We start from the raw sequence: 21,339 nt of genomic DNA, 5'->3' as shown, positions 1-21,339 counted from the left end.
AGCCAGGGGAGTGCACTGCTCTGCTTGGTCAGACTTAGGCCACATGTTCATCCTTGAAACTGGTGGTGAGGGAATCAGCTCCACCTAAGTATGATGGATTGAAACTGGTGTGTGTGTGTGTGTGTGCAGGGATAATATGGGGAGTATGGATGCTGATAAGCTAAAGCGATTCCATTCTCACTCCCTTTGTTAGGCTCCATGCACTACCCTGGATTTGGACCCTTGTGGCACATGGATATCTGCCCACACTGGACTTGCCTGTGACTGCCAGCTCTTCCCCAGAGGTGGGGGCCACCACTCTAGCTTGGAGTATTTCCCAGACTTTGTCTACCCAGCTTACAGCTTGGTCCTGTTTGTCCTCTTCTTGCTCTAAATGTTCCCAGCAAACTGCACAGTGCATGCAATGTCCTTTCAGACACTTTGGCAACTAGTGAGTCATATATACAAAGAACCATTCAAATGCAGAATGTGGTCAGTTCTCTAAGAGAGTAGTGAAAAGATGTTTGGAGAGCAGAGATAAAGGCATACAACATCTGGCTGGGAGCATGAGAGCAGACAAACGCTTCAGGGACTATCAAGCACCCGACAAGTTTAAGTGTAAGTTGAATGATGGTAATAACAGTAATAATAAAACAGCAGCGAGTACATATAGTACTTACTATATGCCAGGCCCTCCTCTAAGAATTTTATATGACTTAACTCAAGGAATCTGCACAATACTCTTTCAAATAGGTACAATTATTCCCATTTGAGAGTCAAGTTTAAGGAACTTGCCCAAGGTCACATAGTAAGAAAGTGACAGAATATAACTGGGTCCCTATCATGCAGTGTCTTAAAGGCCAGGATACAGTGTTAGACTTGACTTATAGTTCTTTGAGTAGGTGTTTCATCCTTCCGCATGGAACCAAACTTCCTGAGAACAGGACTGAGTCTAGTTCAGCTCTGTCTTCTCTAGAATGTCTAGGTAGGCTATACATTTAAATAGAAGCTACACAAAAATCCTCTTTGAACAGACTATTTTTACTGGAACGTGCATTGTTATACAAAAATGAAGTCTTCCACAGTGGTTAGAGCACTGAACAGGAAGTTATGGATCTGACTAACTGAGGCTCTCACCCCCTGACTCGTGTGTGACTGGGCAAATGGCTCTATGCTACAGATTTTCCAAAGGTAAAAGAGAGGAAAACAAGTATCCAACATACCTCAGAGGGACACAGACAGAATAGAATAAAAAAATACACATAAATCCTTGCAATACTTAAGAGTAAAGGTACCACAAGAAACCAAGATATTTTTCTTAGTTTCACAATAACATCAGTAATCAGCAAATATGCATTAGGAGCCAAACATTCTAGACACTATGGGATCACAACAGAGTAAGACATGATTTCTGCTAGTCCTTGTTTTATAGGATTTAACAGGCAAGATCATTTTGAGTGGTAAACAGAGATTATTTAATAGAACGTCAAAATGGTAAAGTACATTAGAGTTCATATGGTCCAACATTTGTAAATAGAAAAAGAGATCCAAAAGGGGAAGTAAGTCTCAGGAAGAGTATTGTTAACAGAGAAACACTTATCTTCAAAGAAAAGGCCTGGAGTCTGGGTTTGAACATCTTAGTTGAAGAGGTTCCCATCTGTGTGACCTGGGGCTAGACTCTTAGCTTCTCTGGGATAATTTCCTTCTGTCTAAAATGTTGATAAAACTTACTTTAAGGGGCTGTTGTGACGATTAAGTTAAGATCATGCATGTAAAACTTGAACCTGTGCCTTGCTAAGCATCACAAGTCAACTATTATTATTGTTACCTCTGTAGGAGAAAGATCTTTTTTGGCTCTTTTTCTACAAGAAAAAACTGTTCTTTCTCTGGTGAGACCCCATTCACAAGGTCGAAGTAGGACAGAAAGTGCTTTCAACTGCTCGGAGATGGGCGCTGCAGGAGCAAGAACCCAGCCATCCAGGGCGGCAGAGCACAGCCCCCCTCGGCAAAACCCATCTTCCATTTCCTCTCCTTCCTTTTCGGGAAAACCAAGCTCCCCCCACGCGTTCTGTAATCTTATTTTCCTGCCTCACCAAGTCGCTGGCCCCTCTCTGGCTGCTCTGTGTGTTCTCTCGGTCGTGCGGGCCCCGCAGCAGCGAGGCAGCCGGGACTGGCGTGTCGCTCACTCCACGCCCCATTCTTCCCTCTGGTTTCAACCGGCCGCAGCTGCGTTCTGAAGCCCGGGCTCCCGCGGGCATTGACGCGCTGGGGGAGGAGCGGTTTCTTGCTGCGCGCCTCTCAGGAGCATTACGGCAGGGCTCGTTCCCGGCTCTCCGGCCGCCAGCCCCAGCCTCCCCGGTCCGGAGCTGGGACTGGCGGAGGCCGCGAGGGAGGGAGCGTGAGCGAGGAGGCACGCGCCCGCCCGTCCGCGCCCAGACCGCCGCCGCCGCCGCCTTAGCAGCCATGGCCGAGCGCCGCGCCTTTGCCCAGAAGATCAGCAGGTAAATCTCAGGCGCGGGGCGCGCCGCCTCAGCGGGAGGAAGAGCCGGGAGTCCTCCCGGGCCCGGCCTAGGAGACGGGTGGGTGTGGCGACGCGGGCGCGGGGATCCGGCGGCCTGGTCCGCGGCTGGGCGGAGGGGGGTCGCGGCTGTGGCGGGCGCCGCCGAGGCCTCGCGCCGCCCTCCAACCCGGGCTCTCAGCCCGCACCCGCCGCCGATCCTCGCCTCGGGGCGCGGGGAGCCCCGCACGCCGGCGCGCCCGCCTCTGCCAGCTCCTCGGCGGCCCGGGCCTGGAGTTTCGCGGCGGCTTACTGCAGGGCGGGTGGGGGAGCTCGCCGGCCGGCGGATCAGCGCTCCCCAAATTCTTTGTGTCCCCACCCCCGAGCTGCCTGGGGCCGCCGCGGCGTCTAACTCCCCCTCTCTCCCCGCCCACCCCCTTTTGCCCCCAGGAGGGTGCGGGGGTCCGCCCTCTTCTCCACCCCAACAAAAGGTTCCGCGCGCGGCGGGCTCGGGGCCGGTGGGAGGCCGCCCCTTCTTACGCCTCCCACCCTTCCGGAGAAATCTGACAGGATTCCTCTTTGCAACCTAGGGACAATTCAAAGTGGGTTTGTGCACCCAGAATCTAAAACGTATAGGCACAATGAAAAGTTGAGAGCTTGTGGTCTGCACCTCGGGTGTGCAGCTGCCGAATCTTGGGCGAATTGTAGGCTGAAGCTTCATCTTAGTAGTATGTGAATTTAAATGTGTGCCTGTTTCTCATGGCACCAGACGAAGATGGATGATAGGCAGTGTTCTTTTTACACTGGCCGTTTGGCTCATATTTTAGGAGTCTGGAAGTAAGCATGTGATCATGGTTGAGGTTTCCGAACCTTTTACCAGCCTGTGGCGGGTAGGATGCCAGAACCAAAAATTGAAATACGGCGGGGGATTTTAATATCTGTAGAATTTCATTGTGAAATATACTAATGTGTAAAACACTAGACAGTGTTGGTTTTATTATGATGTCCCAAGAAAAGAAAGAAACATTCGAATGCATTACTTTTTTTGACAATTTTATTTCTGTGGTTCTGGATCTTTTTAGTTTGCTGATCTTAACGATTTTTGGACCGACCAGACAGGTCTTTTCTTAACTGCCTGAACTTCCATAGGGTTACTCTGTTTTGGCACGTTTTTCATTTAAAACTAACATCTTTTTGATTTAAGCTTTGTGCGTAATTATTCTTTTCTTTTGAGCTTTAAAACACATTTCATTTTAAGAGGCAAAATAAAAAGTGTGTAAGAACATGTGCTCTGGTGTCAGACTATTATGCCATGGGTTCAAATCCTGACTTACTTTCTAACTTGGCACTCTAATCAAATTGTTTAAGCTCTTTTAAGTTACAGTTTTGGCATCTGGAAAATGGGTACAGTAACAGTACCCAGCTCATAGCACTGTGAATATTAAGTGGCATACTTTGTGTAAAGTGTTTAGCATGGTGCATGGCCTTTAGTAACTATCATTGAACACTGAACAATAATTAGTATATCCTTAGAGTTAATAGGAAATTATTACTTTTGTTCTTTTTAATTTTTTTGTGAAATAACTGGGTCTTGTTTGTGAAGGCAATATCCCTAAAAATGTATTGCTTGACATATATACTTAGTATTCATTTCTCTTTAATAGAACCAAGTTTCACTGAGAATATTTATTGATCAGGAAATTGCCCACTAGGGAGTTAGATATGAAATATATACAATATCTGTTCTCCATTCATGGAGTTTGTGCTGAGATGAGAGGACAAAATACAAGAAAAAAAGGAAGTTTCACAAAACAACAAAAATTCAAATTAATGTAGCCTTGTAGAGTTGTCACATTAAGTAAGGCAGTGGAAATGAGACATGCATTGATTGGAGAGATACTTAGGTGATTGGTTAGTGATTGGGTACAGAAGATGAGGATGACTGACGAGCCTGGGATGACATACAAGTTTCTGACTTGGGCAGTCAGGTGGATGATGGAGGCAGTCATTGAGGTAAGGGAGTACAAGAGGAAGATGGGATTTGAGGGTGGGAAACAAGATGGGAAGAGATGATGATTCAGTTTTGGACCTATTGATTTTGAGGTGCTCCTGGAGCATTTAAGGAGAGATATTTATTAGGTTGTTGGTGATGTTGAAGATGCAGGAGATTGGGCTAGATGTCTAGATTGGGGAATCAGCAAATACATTGTAATTGAAGCCAGAGGAGTAGATGAGATAGTATTGGAGGAATGTGCAGATTAATTTGAAGGGAAGACTGAGGACAGAACTGTTATAGATGATGAATTATTATCTGCTTATTGTGACTGAAAGGTACTTTCATTCTTGTTACTAAATATGGTCAAATAACACTTCTGAATAAATTCTTGTTCTGTTGATTAGTTTCCTACTAGAGGAAGTATATATAGCACATACTCTGGAGATAAACTTCCTAGGTTTGACATCCCAGCACTGGCCTGCATTGAATAAACTTGGGCAAGTTACTTCACCTTCTTCATTTTCCCTATCTATAAACTGGGGATAATAGTAGGACCTACCTTATAGGATTGTTGTAAGAATTAAATAAATCAGGGGCGCCTGGGTGACTCAAGTCGGTTGAGCGTCCGACTTCAGCTCAGGTCATGATCTCTCAGTTCATGAGTTCGAGCTCCGTGTTGGGCTCTGTGCTGACAGCTCAGAGCCTGCAGCCTGCTTCGGATTCTGTGTCTCCCTCTATCTCTGCCCCTTCCCTGCTCATGCTCTGTCTCTCTCTGTCTCTAAAAAATGAATAAACGTTAAAAAAAAAAAAAAGAATTAAACAGATCAGTACCTGTATGGTGCTTAGAACACAGCTTTCTACATAATAAGTGCCCAGCATCAATTATTTTTTATTATTATAATATTCATAATGTGATGTTGGACCTTTTCTTGGGAGTGATAAATCATTTTGTGATGTGCATATATGAAATTTGTTGCTCTGTGAAAAGCCTGTTGCTATTCGAAGCCTTCTTTTTCTTCTGTTTAAAGCTTTATGATTGTTCCAAAATCTTTACTTTAAAAAGAATTATACTGATTTCTTTTCTGGTTCAGTCATTTCCTAACCCTTTGCATTTAGTGCTGTTATTTCTTGAGGCTGTGATTTTGCGATTTCTGAAAGCTCTTTATTCTTTATCACTGATTGTACTACTTTACTCAGCTCATTATAGAAAAGCAGCATGTATATTTTGTTCATATCAATTATTGCCTCTTGTCTGTTCTCCCTGCTTTTGGAGGGCAAGGCATATCCATTGTTCATTACTCCCCTTATAATCACCCCCTAGCATATAATTTTGTGGAACGTTGACTGTAGATTAATGATCTAGGCTTTTGTTTGGATTATTTTGTTCTGTTACTTGATACTCAGCAGTAATAATGAACATTTGGATATACTTAAAGCACTTATTACTATATTCTCATCTTTATTACCCAGAGAAGGGGAAAGAACATAGTGAAGAACATAGCAGGTCAGTCACATTGTACAGGTTCAAATTCTGCATATACCACAGAATAGCTATGTAATTCTGGGCAGTTGATCTAACTTCCTTGTCTTGGTTTTCTGTCCAGTAAAATGGGGATAAAAGCCTCCATGGGGTTATCATGAAGATTAAGTGAGTTAATACATACAAAACACTTAGAACTGTGACTGAAACATTATAAGCATTAAAAAATGTTAGCTGCTGCTATTGTTATTCCTATATCATTTACAGTTATTATGATTCCCATAATCCAGACAAAGAATTGAGGCCTACATAGCATGAAATTATTTGCCTGAATTGGGATTCAAACCCTAATCCTCTGATTTCAGATTACACTTTTTTTAATTGACTGTATTTTCTTTCTGCAAAATGTTTTCTATGATACTTCCAGATTTTCAAACAGTGCTACAGTTAGCATCCCCAAAGTTACCCTTACCTACTTCATCTTTCCTTTGTTAATTTGTTATCATTTTGCTGCCTAAGAAGCAGACTTTGAAAGGCTTTCATCAGATCTTTATTTTTGAGGAAATCCTACAGGAGTAGTATTTCCTGGATATAGGCTTATTTATAACCTCATTTTTTTGGTTTTTTTTTTGTTTTGAATCTGTTCATAACTTTGGCTGTATAGGCCCAATCTTTCAGTCTACTTTGTTCAGTTCATTCTCACAGTCCTGATCAAAGAAATTCTTTCCACATAATACCAACTACTTCAATGCTGCCTTTTTTTTTTATCACTTTGGACACGTATACCTCCCTGGCCTTTTGTTGTACTCATCTTACAAAATCTTTTTTTTTTTTTAACGTTTATTTATTTTTGAGACAGAGAGAGACAGAGCATGAACGGGGGAGGGTCAGAGAGAGGGAGACACAGAATCTGAAACAGGCTCCAGGCTCCGAGCTGTCAGCACAGAGCCCGACGCGGGGCTCGAAATCACAGACCGCGAGATGGTGACCTGAGCCGAAGTCGCCCACTTAACCGACTGAGCCACCCGGGTGCCCCTCATCTTACAAAATCTTAATGCTGAATGTCTAACCTCTTTCTTTTTTTAAAATATATATTTTTTTAATGTTTATTTTTTGAGAGACAGAGCATGAGTGGGGGAGGGGCAGAGAGAGAGGGAGACACAGAATCCTAAGGAGGCTCCAGGCTCTGAGCTGTCAGCACAGAGCCCCACATGGGACTCAAACCCAGGAACCGTAAGATCATGACCTGAACCGAAGTTGGACGTGTAACCGTAACTGACTGAGCCATCCAGGCACCTCTCAGTGTCTAACCTCTTTCTTGCCCCTTAGTTGCATATTAGTGTTAGAGGCAGAGCAGAACAGTGCAGAGTTGATCTTTTATTAATGAATGTCTTCTCATTTGAAATGAGGTTTACTCTAAATCCTTTCTCTTATTAATGTCCGTTTCCCTACCCCCATCTCTTGCTGAAAAGTTCAAGACCATCTAACATGAGTCCGTTATAACCTCAGCATGCTACTGTTCCTATATGTCATTAAACCATCTTTCTTATGAGCTTGAAGGTGTGCCTTCCCTAAAGTTTACCTCGTGTTTTGTCCTTTGAACCCCATACCTTGCCACCTCTCTCAGAATCTTTTTTTTTTTTTTTAATTTTTTTTTTAACGTTTATTTATTTTTGAGACAGGGAGAGACAGAGCATGAACAGGGGAGGGTCAGAGAGAGGGAGACACAGAATCTGAAACAGGCTCCAGGCTCTGAGCTGTCAGCACAGAGCCCGACGCGGGGCTCGAACTCACGGACCGCGAGATCATGACCTGAGCCGAAGTCGGCCGCTTAACTGACTGAGCCACCCAGGCGCCCCTCTCAGAATCTTTAAAAAAAATTTTTTTAATGTTTATTCCTTTTTTGAGAGACATAGACAGAATGCGAGTGGGGGAGGGGCGTGCGCACGCACACACGCACGCACACACACACACACACACACACACACACACAATGGAAGCAGGCTCCAGGTTCTGAGCTGTCAGCACAGAGCCCTATGCAGGGCTCGAACTCACGAACCACAAGATTGTGACCTGAGCTGAAGTTGAACACTTAACCAACTGAGCCACCAAAGCACCCCTCTCTCAGAATCTTGCTCTCATAATTTTTTCCTTTCCTTTCTATCATCTTCTGTCTGTTTCTTTTCATATATGTTCCCCTTAAACCGTAAGACTTATTACGCTTTTCTCATCATAAAACGAAGAAACATTGAATCTTCTGGCATTTCTAGCTGCCAACCAGTCATTCCTTTTTTCTGGTCACATTTCTCACATGTATGTGGTACAGTCACAGCCCCTTCCTGCTTGTTCTCATTGGCCCTTGGGTCATATTACTGTGCTTCCCCTGGTACTTTTACGTGTACTGGAATTAGAGAACGCTTGAGGATTAGGGGTCTTTGACTTTTTTCTTCATCACTGATTTCATGAGCTCTTGTTTTTTGGGTTTATCTTTGTAATTTTTCTTGCCCCCCCCCTCAATTCCCCACATTCCCCCTTTCCCCCTACTTTATACTGCTTTTCAGAGCTCTTTGATGGCTGGTCTGTGTCTTTTTATCTCTAGAGTTGAACACAGAATCTTGTGTAAACTGGACATGTAAGAAGTGTTTCAGTGAATGTCGCTCTGCCACCTTGGAGCATCTTTCATTACCTCACTTCCTGATGACTTCAGTGGGGCTAGAGCTGATCTAATCTCTTACCTCCTGTAAGTGTTGTAAATGTGTTGCAAATGAAGTCTCCCTAAAATACAGCTTTTATCATGGCATTCTTTTGTTCAAGAATATAGAGTGGCTTGTTAAAGTGTTAAACCCAAACTCTTGCCTGCATTTTATCTTATTAAAAAATTTTTTTTAATGTTTATTTATTTTTGATAGAGAGACAGAGCGTGAACAGGGGAGGGGCAGAGAGAGAGGGAGACACAGAATCTGAAGCAGGCTCCAGGCTCCGAGCCATCAGCCCAGAGCCCGACGCGGGGCTCGAACTCATGGACTCACAGACTCGCAGACCGTGAGATCGTTACCTGAGCTGAAGTCGGACGCTTAACCGACTGAGCCACCCAGGCGCCCCGCCCTCTTGCCTGAATTTTAAAGTCATCTATAATCTGGTCCTTCTCTTGTTGACTTACTCTCTAGTTGTACCCCCCACAAATGCTCTGCTCAATCCCATCTCTGTAACTGTTCTGTTGTTTTTTCTTTCTGATATATCCTTTCTCTTCTCAATCTTACACTTTCCTGCAGACCACTCCCATTCATTATCCTTACTTTTGGGATGACCATTTCCTCGCTTTTCTTTATTCTTTCCACCTGTGAATGCATTTCTTTCTTTTTTTTTTTAAGTTTATTTTTTTTTATTTTGAGAGAGAGAGAGAGAGAGCAAGCGGGGGGAAGGGCAGAGAGAAGGAGACAGAATCCTAAGCAGGCTCTGTGCTGTCACTGCAGAGCCCTATGTGGGGCTTTAACTCATGAACTGTGAGATCATATCCTGAGCTGAAATCAAGAGTCGGATGCTTAACTGACTGAGCCACCCAGATGCCCCCTATAAATGCATTTCTAACCAATATATTTTTTTCTGTTATTGACTCCATTTGAATACAATCATATTGTATATTGTCTTTTTTTGTGATGCTTCTTTTGTTCAAATTCTATCTGTGAGATTAATTTATGTTATAGATAGTTGGAGTTCATTTTTATTGGTTTATATTATTTCATTGTATAGATATACCACAGTTTTTCATTCTACAGTAGATGGGCATTTGGATTGTTTCCTGTTTGTGGCTATTACAAACAATGTTCTGGGGGCGCCTGGGTAGCTCAGTCATTTGGGCTTCCAACTTGGGACTCAGGTCCTGATCTCGCAGTTCATGAGTTCAAGCCTGGCGTTAGGCTCTGTGCTGACAGCTCAGAGCCTTGAGCCTGCTTCAGATTCTGTGTTTCCCTCTCTCTCTCTGTCCCTCCCCGCTCACCCTCTGTCTCTCTCTCTCAGAAATAAATAAAACATTTAAAAAAAAACAAACAATGTTCCTGTGAACATTCCTATACATGTATTTTGGTATGCATGTGCATGAGTTTCTCTAGGGTATATATTCAGGTATGGTATTGCTGGTCCTTAAGTATTTTTTATTGCTTGTCTTAGCAGTTTTATTCATCATTAAGTTTATCTGGTAATGCCAAACTGTTTTCAAAGATACCTGAAGAAATACACACTCCCACAACAGTGTTATTTTACATAGTTGCCATCACTTGGTCCTGCCAACTTTCTCATTTTTACCAATCTGGTGGATGCATGCATGATGCTGTCTTACTGTAAAAGTTTTAATTTGTATTTGCTTGATTACTAATGAGATTGAGCTCTGTTTTGTATGCGTATTGACTATTTGAATTTACTCTTTTGTAAATTGCCTGTTTGAATTTTTTGCCATTCTCCCCCTTTGTTTTTTCTCTTTGTATTATTCTTTTCTTATTGATTTGTGTGAGTACTTTGTACATATTCAATGTATTAACCCACTTATTGATTATATGTTTTGCAAATATCTTTTCCCACCCTGTGGTTTTTAAAAATTCTTTTTATGGAGGGGCATCTTGGTGACTCAGTGAGTTGAGCATTTGACTCTTGATTTTTGCTCTGGTCATGATCCCAGGGTCATGGGATTGAGCCCCACATTGGACTCCGGGTTGAATGTGGAACCTACTTAAGAGTCTCTTTCTCTGGGCGCTTGGGTGGCTCAGTTGGTTGAGCGCCCAACTTTGGCTCGGGTAATATCTCTGGGTTCATGAGTTCAGGCCCTACATCGGGCTCACTGCTATTAGTGCAGAGCCCGCTTCAGAGCCTCTGTCCCCCTCTCTTTGCCCCATCCCCACTTGCACTCTCTCTCTCTCTCTCTCTCTCTCAAAAATAAATGAAAACATTAAAAAAAAGTGTCTCTTTCTCTCTCTCCCTCTACCCTTCTCCCTTGCTCTGTCTCGTGCATGCTCTCTCTCTCAAGAAATTATTTTTATGGAGTCTTTTGAAAACTAAGTTCTCAGTTTTAATATAATTGATCAGTTTATCTCTCTCTCTCTCTCTCTTTTCTAATGGTTGGTACTTTTGAGGTCTTCTTTAAGAAATATTTTATTACCTTGTGGGTGGCTCAGTCAGCTAAATGTCTGATTCTTGGTTGGTTTCCACTTAGGTCATCTTACAGTTGTGGGATCGAGCCTAGGGTAGGGCTCTGTGCTGACAACATGAAGCCTGCTTGGGATTCTCTCTCTCTCTCTCTCTCTCTCTCTCTCTCTCTTCCTCTCTCCTCCCCTGCTCGCTCACTCTCTCTCTCAAGATAAATAATAAACTTAAAAAAAAAAAGAAATATTTTATAAACCTGTGGTCATTATGATATTCATGTATATTACCATAAACCTTCTAGTTGGCTCCTTTATATATAGGTTTATATTCCACCTGGACTTGATATGTGTATAAGAATTTTAATTTTTTTCCAAATAGATTATCTTTTCCCTATTGACCTGCCCTGCCACTTCTATAATAGATTGTGTCATTATTTGTGGGTCTTTGTCTGGGTTCTCTATTTTGTTTTTTTGGGCTGGTTATACATATTTTCACCAATTATAAATACTCTTAATTATAATAAGGCTTAGAATTTGGTAGAATAACTCCCCCCACCATTTAAAAAAGTGTCTTGCTTTCCCCTAGTCCTTTGAATTGCCTTGTATATTTTAGAATCCACCAAAAAACAAAAATCCCCACGTCCTATTAGAATTTGATTGGGATTACGTTGAATCTAAACATCAATTTGACAGAGAAATGACGTCCTTATAATACTGAGTTTCCAATCCCTGATTATGGTATATCTCTTCATTTATTTAGGTCTTCCTTATATCATACAACAAAATTTTATAATTTTCTCTCTAAGGTTTTTGCCTATCTTTTGTTAGATTTATTTCTAAGTATATAACCATTTTGTATCTAGCTACATACCTTGTTAAACTCATGTTAATTCTAAAAATGTATCTGTGACTTTTGTATTTTCTATATAGACAGCCATATCATCTGGAAATTATGAATTTTTGTTTTTCCCTTTCCAAACCTTATAGCTGATTTGCTTTTTTGTCTTGCTCTATAGATGGTTATCTTGCATTACTATGTAGATTATAACCCTTTCTATTTAACATTGTATTCATACTGAGTGTCCTCATTTTGTTTATGATCTCAGAGGGAGGGGAGCTTTCTATGTTTCACTTAATAGTAAGCCTAATGGTTGCTGTAGGTTTTTTTGTAGATACTCTTAATCTGAGTTCCCTAGAAAACTGAGACCGATACAAGGATTAAGGTTGAGGGTTTATCTGGGAGGCATAATCCCAGGGATCCTGAGAAAAGGGAAGTGAGGCAGAGATGGGAAACAATGTAAGGTGATACCTTATCTCATTGGTCACTGCTTCACAAAGGACTGGAGAGACATTGTTTGGCAGGTGTGCTTGCTTGGTCACACAGGGTATCTTTGGACAGAGGAACAGTTTCTCACATCAGTAGATGGGAGTCTAGAAGAAGAAATTTATCTCCCTGCTCTTCTCTTGCATCCTGTTTTCCGTTAGTCAATTCAATCTCCTCAGAGAGTGAACTCCCTTTCACTTCTGGGTTGTGTCATTTCGACCCCTTTGGCAACCAGTGTAGATGTGTCACTAATTTTTCAGTGGCTTTTTACAGAGGAGACATTTTGGTTGCATTTGACAGAATCTCCAGTCAGATTAATTTGCATATAATTGAGTATGTCAGGTCCAGGGATACAGATGATATCAGCAGCCTCTCATCTTCGCATCTTTGATAGATTTTCCACTGAATGGTTACAATGATTGTTGACAGCCCTAGGCTCAAATCCTACCATTTAGTTTTGGCAGAAAACATTCAGGAACTCAATTATTGGTCTGGCTTGTATCACATGTCCTTCCTTGAACAAATTACTGTGTTTAGGGATATAGGGGTTGCTGGCCATTCCTGGTCACCTGTTCACCTCAGCTTGGAGGAGAGAGGTGATGGTGTCAGCCCCACCCAATCCTAAGTAAGGAGTTCCTTACCAAAAAGAAGGGGTTCCTAACCAAAAGAAGGAGGAGGGTTAGAGTGCTGGTCACACCAAAACAACTGATATTCCTTCAAATTGTTCATTGTAACTTGTTGAGATCACTAAAATTATCTAAACATATAGCAATATAGTCAATTGTGCTACCTGCTAAAATTCAAATGTAACTGGTAAATACAAAAATCTAAAGAAAAGCATTGTAGCCTGATGCAGCCGTGGATCCCTGTTCCTTAAAACTTTAAGTTTAGCTCTGACTTTATTTTTTTTTTTTAATTTTTTTTAACGTTTATTTATTTTTGAGACAGAGAGAGACAGAGCATGAATGGGGGAGGGTCAGAGAGAGGGAGACACAGAATCCGAAACAGGCTCCAGGCTCTGAGCTGTCAACACAGAGCCCGACGCGGGGCTTGAACTCACGGACCGTGAGATCATGACCCAAGCCGAAGTCGGCCGCTTAACCGACTGAGCCACCCAGGCGCCCCGAGTTTAGCTCTGACTTTAATGCCAATCCCTAGCCCTCACAAGGAGGTCTGCTTCGATTTTGTGTTTTGGACTTCCCTTGCCTCTTTCTGCATCTGCACTCCTGCATCTCATTTGTCCTCTGACACCAAAAACTGCAATCATATCAGCCATTTAATGATTTTCATAAACTTTGCTGAAGATATAGGGATTGTGGGAAGGAGCTGAAGGGTGCAAGACTTTCTTAGAGACTCCACTCTTCCTCTTCTTTTTCCTCCCTTTATCATTGTTTCTCTGACTGGGAAGCAATTTCTTCCTCTTACCTTCACAGAGCAATTCCAGTCATTCCTAGGCTCTTTTTTTTTTTTTTTTTCAGTTTATTTATTTATTTTGAAAGAGAGAGAGAGACAGAGAGAGCGCAAGTGGGGAAGGGGCAGAGGGAGGGAGAGAGAATACCAGGCAGGCTCCTTACTGTCAGTGCAGAGCCTGATGTGGGTCTAGAACTCACAAACCATGAGATCATGACCTGAGCTGAAGTCGGCTGCTCAACTGACTGAGCCATCCAGGTACCCCGACTCTTTTTCTTTCTTTCTTTCTTTCTTTCTTTCTTTCTTTCTTTCTTTCTTTCTTTCTTTCTTTCTTTCTTTCTCTTTCTCTCTTTCTCTTAATGTTTATTTATATTTAAGAGAGAGAGAGAGCACAAGCAATGGTGGGGCAGAGAGAGAGGGAGACACAGAATCTGTGTGGTATACTTTACATACCATAAATTAATTCACTTTAAGTGTACCATTCAGTGATTTTTAGTAAATTGATAGAGTTATGAGAAACCATCACCCACAATCTACTTTTAGAGCATTTCCATCACCCCCTAAAATCCCTTGTGCCCATTTACTTCCTATTCCCATTCCAAGTCCCAGGCAACCACTAACCCATTTTCTGCCTGCCTCTCTCTCTAGATTTGCTTTTCCTCTACATATGTAGCTCTTTGTGCCTGGTTTCCTTCACTTAGCATAATATTTTCATGATTCAGCGTGTATGAGTACTTCATTCCCTTTTATAGTTGAATAATCCGTTATATGTCTGTCATGCATTTTGTTTACCTGTTCATCAGTTGATGGACGTTTAGCTTGTTTCTACCTTTTGGCGATGGTGAATAGTGCTTGTGCAAACATTCATGTACGAGCTTCTTTTGAACACCTATTGTCCATTCTTGTGAATATGTTCCTAGGAATGGAATTTCTGGGTCATCTGGTATTTTATGTTTAATTTTTAAGGACTGCCAAACTCTCCCATAGCAACTGCACCATTTTACATTTTCGTTAGCAATATGTGAGGGTTCAGATTTTTCCACATCCTGGCTAACACTGGTGTTTTCTTTTTGATTGTAGGCATTCTAATGAGTGTGAAGTGGCGTTTCATTGTGGTTTTGATTTGCATTTCCCTAATGATTTTGTGATGTTTTCTTGTGCTTATTGGCCATTCACATATCTTCTTTGGTGAAATATCTATTCCTGTCTTTTTCTCATTTTTAATTTGGTTATTTAATCTTGTTTTTGAATTGTAGGAGTTTTTTTATATGTTCAGAATACAAGTCTTTTATTAGGTACATGATTTACAAACATTTTCTCCCTGTCTGCTTAGTTTCTTATTTTCTAAATGGTGAATTTTGAAGCAGAGATATTAAATTTTGATGAAGTCCAATGCGTCAGATTTTTTTTTTTCTTATTATAGATCATGATTTTGGTGTCATTCTCTAAGACTCTCCTTAATTCATGGTCAAGATTTCCTTCTCTCTTCTGCAAGTTTTTATAGTTTCAGCTCTTACTTTAGGTTTATGATCCATTTGCATTAATTTTTGTGCATGGTGTGAGATAAGGGTCTAAATTCATCTTTTGTGTGTGAATGTTCTTTTGCAACACTGTTTGTTGCAAAGACTATTTTTTGTCTCATTGAATTGCCTTGGTACCTTTTTCAAAAATCAGTTGACCGTAAATGTGGTTATTTCTTGACATTCAGTTCTGTTTCATTGATCTGTATGTCTATTCTTAGACTAGTACCAGTGTTCTGAATAGTATTACTTTATAGTGAATTTTGAAATCCAGAAGTGTGAGTCCTCCAACTTTTTACTTCTTTTTCAAAATTGTTTTACTCATTCTGGACTTTTTGCATTTCCATAAACATTTCAGGATCAACATCAGTATAAAGTTTGCCAATTTCTGCAAAAATCCTTTTGGGATTTTGATGGGGATTATGCTGAATCTGTAAATTAGTTTGGGGAGAATTTCCATTTGAACCATATTGAGTCTTCAGATCCACAAACAGACTGTGTCTTCATTTATTTAGGTATTATTTGATTTCTCTCAGCAAAGTTTTAAAGTTTTCAGTATGTAAGTCTTGTCCTTCTTTTGCTAAATCTGTTTCTAAGTATTGCTTCTGATGTTACCATGATGGAATTAAAAACTTGTTTTTGGTTTGTTCATTGTAGTATATCGGGATACAACTGATTTTTGAATATTGAACTTGTATCCTCTGACTTTGCTGAACTCGTTAGTTCTAGTAGTGTTTTTTTGTTTGTTTTTTTTTGTGGGTTTTTTGTTGTTGTTGGTTTAATTTTGGGAGAGAGATACAGCATGAGTGGGGAACGGGCAGAGAGAGAGAGGGAGAGAGAATTCCAAGCAGACTCCTCCCTGTCAGCTCAGAGCCCAGTGTGGGGCTCGAACTCACAAACTGTGAGGTCATGACCTGAGCCGAGATCAAGAATCCAATGCCCACCTGACTGAACCACCCAGGCGCCCCATTTCTAGTAGTTTTTTTGCGAGTTCCTTAGATTTTCTGCATATAGAATTATGTTGGCTGTGAGTAAAGAGTTTTATTTCTTCCTTTTCAATATGAACACCCTTGATTTGTTTCTGTCTCTTTCTTTCCTTCCCCTGCTACACTGGCTAGAACCTCTAGTACAATGTTGAATAGTGAGAGCAGATACCCTTGCTTTCTCCCCAGTCTAAGGAGGAAAGCATTCAGACTTTAACCATTAAGTATGATATTGTTTGTAGGCAGATGCTGTAGAAAAGGGAAGGAGAAGAAAAGATTTGAGAAGTATTTAAGAGCATGAATAGGTCTTAGCAACTAATTGTATACAGGATATAGTTTATATGTTTGTGGGAGATTCTGGCTTTATTTTTATGAAGTGGGGTGGAATTGAAGATACATTTATCTCCTTTTGGGAAGATTGACTTTTTACAGTAGAGGTTATCTCCCCCCCCCACCCTCAGTTTTTTTTTTAGTTGCCAATTTCAGATCAGTGTTAGTTTTTTCAAATGGTAAATTTTTAAATTCTTTTTGTGTGTAGTTATAAGATGGTATGTTCTATGAGGTAGGCAACAATGTTATCACCATGTTTTTAGTTGAGGAAATTGAGTTATGGTGGAATATTCTAGATCAGAGTGATGGAGACATCCACGTCCCTTTCAAATAGTGCTTTCTAAATCTTTGACTTATATGCTATTCCAAAATTGTGTCAGATGGGATACATGAGTCATCGAAATCTTTTTTTCCTTATCCTCCCCCAAAAAGGAACTATGTCTTAAATGTTAAGTGTATTATATAGAAGGATTTCTGTTCTTTGGTTTTAACAAATCAACCTCTATCTGTTTTTGTTTTCTTAGACCTTTAGTGGTTACTGGTCCACTGTGAACCTAAATTCCTGAAGAGTTCAACACAGGCTAACTGATAAGTGACAGGGCCTCAGACAGGAGTTTTATTTGGCCATCCTTGAAAGATAGGAAGCAGATCATAACAGTGGTGGTGGTTGTAGTTACAGTGCTCCTATTAATATGTTAGTGTATACACTAGACATTTTCACTGAGTATCTTTAGCTGACCTCATAGGCTAGGTTTTTGAGACTAGAGAACTCATTAATATGAACTGTAGCTAGAATCATCGACTTTTGGAAACTTACTTCCAAGGAAATAGGCCTTAGGAGCTTTGTGGATCTGAATACAAACCCTGCCTCTCTACCTTTAATGAGCTTGGGAAGTTACTTTATTTTTGACGTTTATCTAAAAATATCTGTTTTTTTCTGACTATAAAATAATATATGGTGCTACAGAAAATTTGGAAGTACAAAAGGCCCAAAAGAGAAAATAAGGATCATTCATAATTTTAGATTTAGACAAAAATCTCTAATGGAGCTTGGATTCCAGTGATAATCTTTGCAAAAACTAGAAATAGCCTAAATATTTACCAATAGAGACTGCTGGCTAAATATGTTCTGGTTTACCCATATCTTGACCTCTGTAGCAGGTAAAAATTAGGAGAGCAGTGTTTAAGAGTGGGGCTCCATGTTCAGATCTTGGTTTTATTCCTTATTAGTTATGTGACCTTAACCTCTTGATGCTTAAGTATCCTGATATAATGCCTACTTCATAGAGTTTTTCTGAGGATTAAATGAGGTATAACAAATCTAACCCTTTACACAGTATCTGGCACACAAGTTGTAAATGCTTGATAAGTAGTGTTAGACCATTACTAATTTTATATGCTGATATGGAAAGATTCCCAAGATATATTAAGTGTATAATATAAGGTATCAAAAAAGGTTTTTTATTGTACAGTGTCATATGTGGACATTAAAAAGTAGATGCATCTTTTTTTTTTTTTCTTGTAAAGTTTATGTATTTATTTGAGAGAGAGAGAGAGAGAGAGAAAGAGGGCATGCAGGGGAGGGGCAGAGACAGAATCCCAAGCAAGTTCTGCGCTATCAGCAGGGAGCCCAGTGTGGTACTCAAACTCATGCACCTTGAGATCATGACCTGAGCTGATAGCAAGAGTCAGACGATTAACTGACTGAGCCACCCAGGTGCCCCGTCACATCTTTTTCTTGAAGGATACCTGATAAAATATTAAGTGGTTACATTTGGGGAATAGAACTGGGGATTGGAGATGGTAGAGAGATGTACCTTTTGTTTTTATCTCTTTGTGAAATTTGAATTTTTTAATGCCAGGTACATACTCCTTTTGTTTACTGTCTTTTTTTTTTTTGTAATTTTTTTTTTTTGTCTTTAGTTGGAGATAGTATTTTTTTTACGTTTATTTATTTTTTTGAGACAGAGAGAGACAGAGCATGAACGGGGGAGGGTCAGAGAGAGGGAGACACCAAATCCGAAACAGGCTCCAGGCTCTGAGCTGTCAGCACACAGCCTGACGTGGGGCTTTTACCCACGGACCGTGAGATCATGACCTGAGCCGAAGTCGGCCGCTTAACCGACTGAGCCACCCAGGCGCCCCTGTTTACTGTCTTAAAAGATGTCTTTCTGGGCCGCCTGGCTGGCTCAGTCAGAGTATGTGACTCTTCATCTCAGGGTCATGGGTTCAAGACCCACTTTGGGTGGGTGTGGAACCTACTTCAAAAGATGCCTTCTTTTATAGAGTTGTTTCTTTTTTTTTTCTCCAGGTTGGAAAATCGTATTTCCTACGATTTTCATAATTGTAGGGTTTGAACATAGTTCTGGAACCAGACCTTTGCAGATATGCTAAAGACATATTAGAGACTATTTTGAGATAAGTGAAAATATCATATATCTTGTTTAAAAAGAAGAGTTTCACATGGAATAGAACATTGTGTTTCCGTGTTTCACTTAGCAAATGGGACAATAATGATGTCAGCAAGGTTCTTAAAAAAAAGGTTATATATTTAGATTTCTTCTGTGGATTCAGATTTCACCCCCCTGTCCCCCAGCAAATATTTTCCTGTTTGGCAGTAATAGATAAAAAGTCATAATTCCTTGTCCTTTCCCAATCAATTAAAAACCAACCATACTTACAAATTAGTCTTCTGTAAAAGGTATTTGGAAGTTTCATAAACTGAGTAGTCTCAAAATTCATTCTTACTCCCTATCTCCTTTTCTCTGTTTGTACTCTTATACCCATGTCTCCATTTCTCTCTTTCTCTCTCCATTGTCTCAAATATGAGGTTGTAAAGATTAATAGGATATAGTCCCTGTCTTCAAGAAGCTCACATCTGTTGTTCCATTCTAGCATTCTTACCTAACTACTTTCCTGTGGGGAAGGAACTATGAAAATTTCTCTCTATTCCCATTTTTTCACTTCAGCTTAAACATTTATTAAGTACTCAGGATATGCCAGGCACTCTGCTAGAGGGTGCAAAAGTAAATGAAGTCCCACCTTTTACTGCTTGGTTTCTTGCAAGGAGATTGGTAAATAGATTTCAAAACAATTTGATAGATGCTATGTCTGCGATATTGTTTGGTTATCACAAGGAGATAGAAAAGTGCCACCAGACAGAATTAAAGAATATACATTTTCTTTAATGGCAGAAATTAACATGCTTTGAGACATTTGTACAAAATAAGAGCCAGAATAGCATACTCCAATCAGAAGTAAAGTTTCCTTGTCCTCCCTAATTCCTCAAGAAATTGCAAAGGTGCCTCTGAAGACTGAGAATGTGCCAAGCCTGAGAAGCCAAGTTCTCAAATCCTTCACTGTACCTTTTTTTCTTCAACCATACTTTTATATAAAATTGGAGGGTTGCATTAGTATTCCAGAAGAACCTGCCTTGCAATTTATGTGCTTCTATCAAAGAGAATGTTTACAAACATTTGGGCTTTCCTACTCTTGAAATCAAACGTTGTCAGCAAGGCCAGGTTCTTAGTCCATGGTGAAAAGCAGTGTGGCTGGTCTGCTGCCTGGCTGAATTAGCCTCCTGGAAACTGTTTGCTTGAATGTATATGGATGAACACAGAGTACTTGGAAAGGACAGAGGAGGAGTATCTAATCTGAGTGGAACAGAACAGAAATAATCAGGCAGGGCTTTATAGAGAACATGATATGCTTCTCGAAGGGTATTTGCCTCATCTGTACTCCATAGTTAGTTAGTTTTGTCCATTGGGGTAGATTGATAATAACTGAAGAGTTTAAAGCTAAATTGCTGACATCATTTGTATCTTTGAAATATAGGGACATTTCTTGGATTACTATAATAATACTGTTACACACATTAAAAAATCAATAATTCTTCATTGTGTTATACCTTGTCCATATTCACATTTCTCATTATCCCCAACAATGTGTTTTGTAGCTAGTTTGTTCAAATCAGGATCCAGTTAGGAACCATTCATTACATTTAGTTTTATCTCTTAGTCTTTTTTTCTTCTTTTAAGTAGACTTTGCTTTTTTCATATGATGTCTTTTTTATGCTAAAAGTTACTCTGTCTTTAGATACTCATCATGCTAATTTGTTGAAGAGACTTGTGGTACAGAATGACCTGCCTTCTGGTTTTTGTCTGATTGCTTCCTTTGGCACTAGTTTGTTTTAGTGTTCTCTGTATTTCCTGTAAACTGGGTGTTAGATGTATAGGTTTGATTTAATTCAGGTTAAACATTTTTTTGGCACAGATACTTAGGAGGTAACACAATGTTGCATTTCTTTAATCTGTTGTTTTCTTTGTTTTTTCTAGTAAATTTTGATTTATCCAATGTGACTGCTACTCCTAAAAAAGCCTTTATTTGCAGGAGGTAGGCAGTGGCATTGGATGGTAATGAATATTAAAAAAAATTACAAGTAGAAAAATATCACCGTGCATTATATCTAAGGTAAATGCTTTGTGTTACTTGATATGTGTGTATATATACACACACATCATACACGTTTGTATTTGTATGTACAGAGACACATATATATACAAACACATCGACACATACAGACATAATAGATTGCATATATACTGGATTGTGATGTAAGCCTTATTTTGTACTCTGGGTCCCATTCAGAAAAGTTTGACAATCATTAGAGGAACTGACTCATTGTTTGT

The 21,339-nt window shown here is 40.3% G+C and overlaps 1 protein-coding gene across 8 annotated transcripts in view; it reads left to right on the top strand.

The window, feature by feature from the left end:
* Positions 1 to 2,412: 2,412 nt before the first annotated feature.
* Positions 2,413 to 21,339, top strand: part of DOCK7 (dedicator of cytokinesis 7) — a 224,935-nt gene continuing 206,008 nt past the window's right edge. For all 8 annotated transcript variants that reach the window (XM_042997433.1, XM_042997432.1, XM_042997431.1 and 5 more), the window contains exon 1: positions 2,413 to 2,480. In XM_042997433.1, the coding sequence (XP_042853367.1) occupies positions 2,443 to 2,480 (38 nt within the window). In that variant the 5' untranslated portion in view covers positions 2,413 to 2,442. The remainder of the gene's footprint in view (positions 2,481 to 21,339) is intronic.

The sequence above is a fragment of the Panthera tigris genome, chromosome C1 (assembly GCF_018350195.1).
Source record: "Panthera tigris isolate Pti1 chromosome C1, P.tigris_Pti1_mat1.1, whole genome shotgun sequence".
NCBI lineage: Eukaryota > Metazoa > Chordata > Mammalia > Carnivora > Felidae > Panthera > Panthera tigris.
Note: the sequence above shows the minus strand (reverse complement) of the source record. Positions and strands in the feature narration are given on the sequence as shown.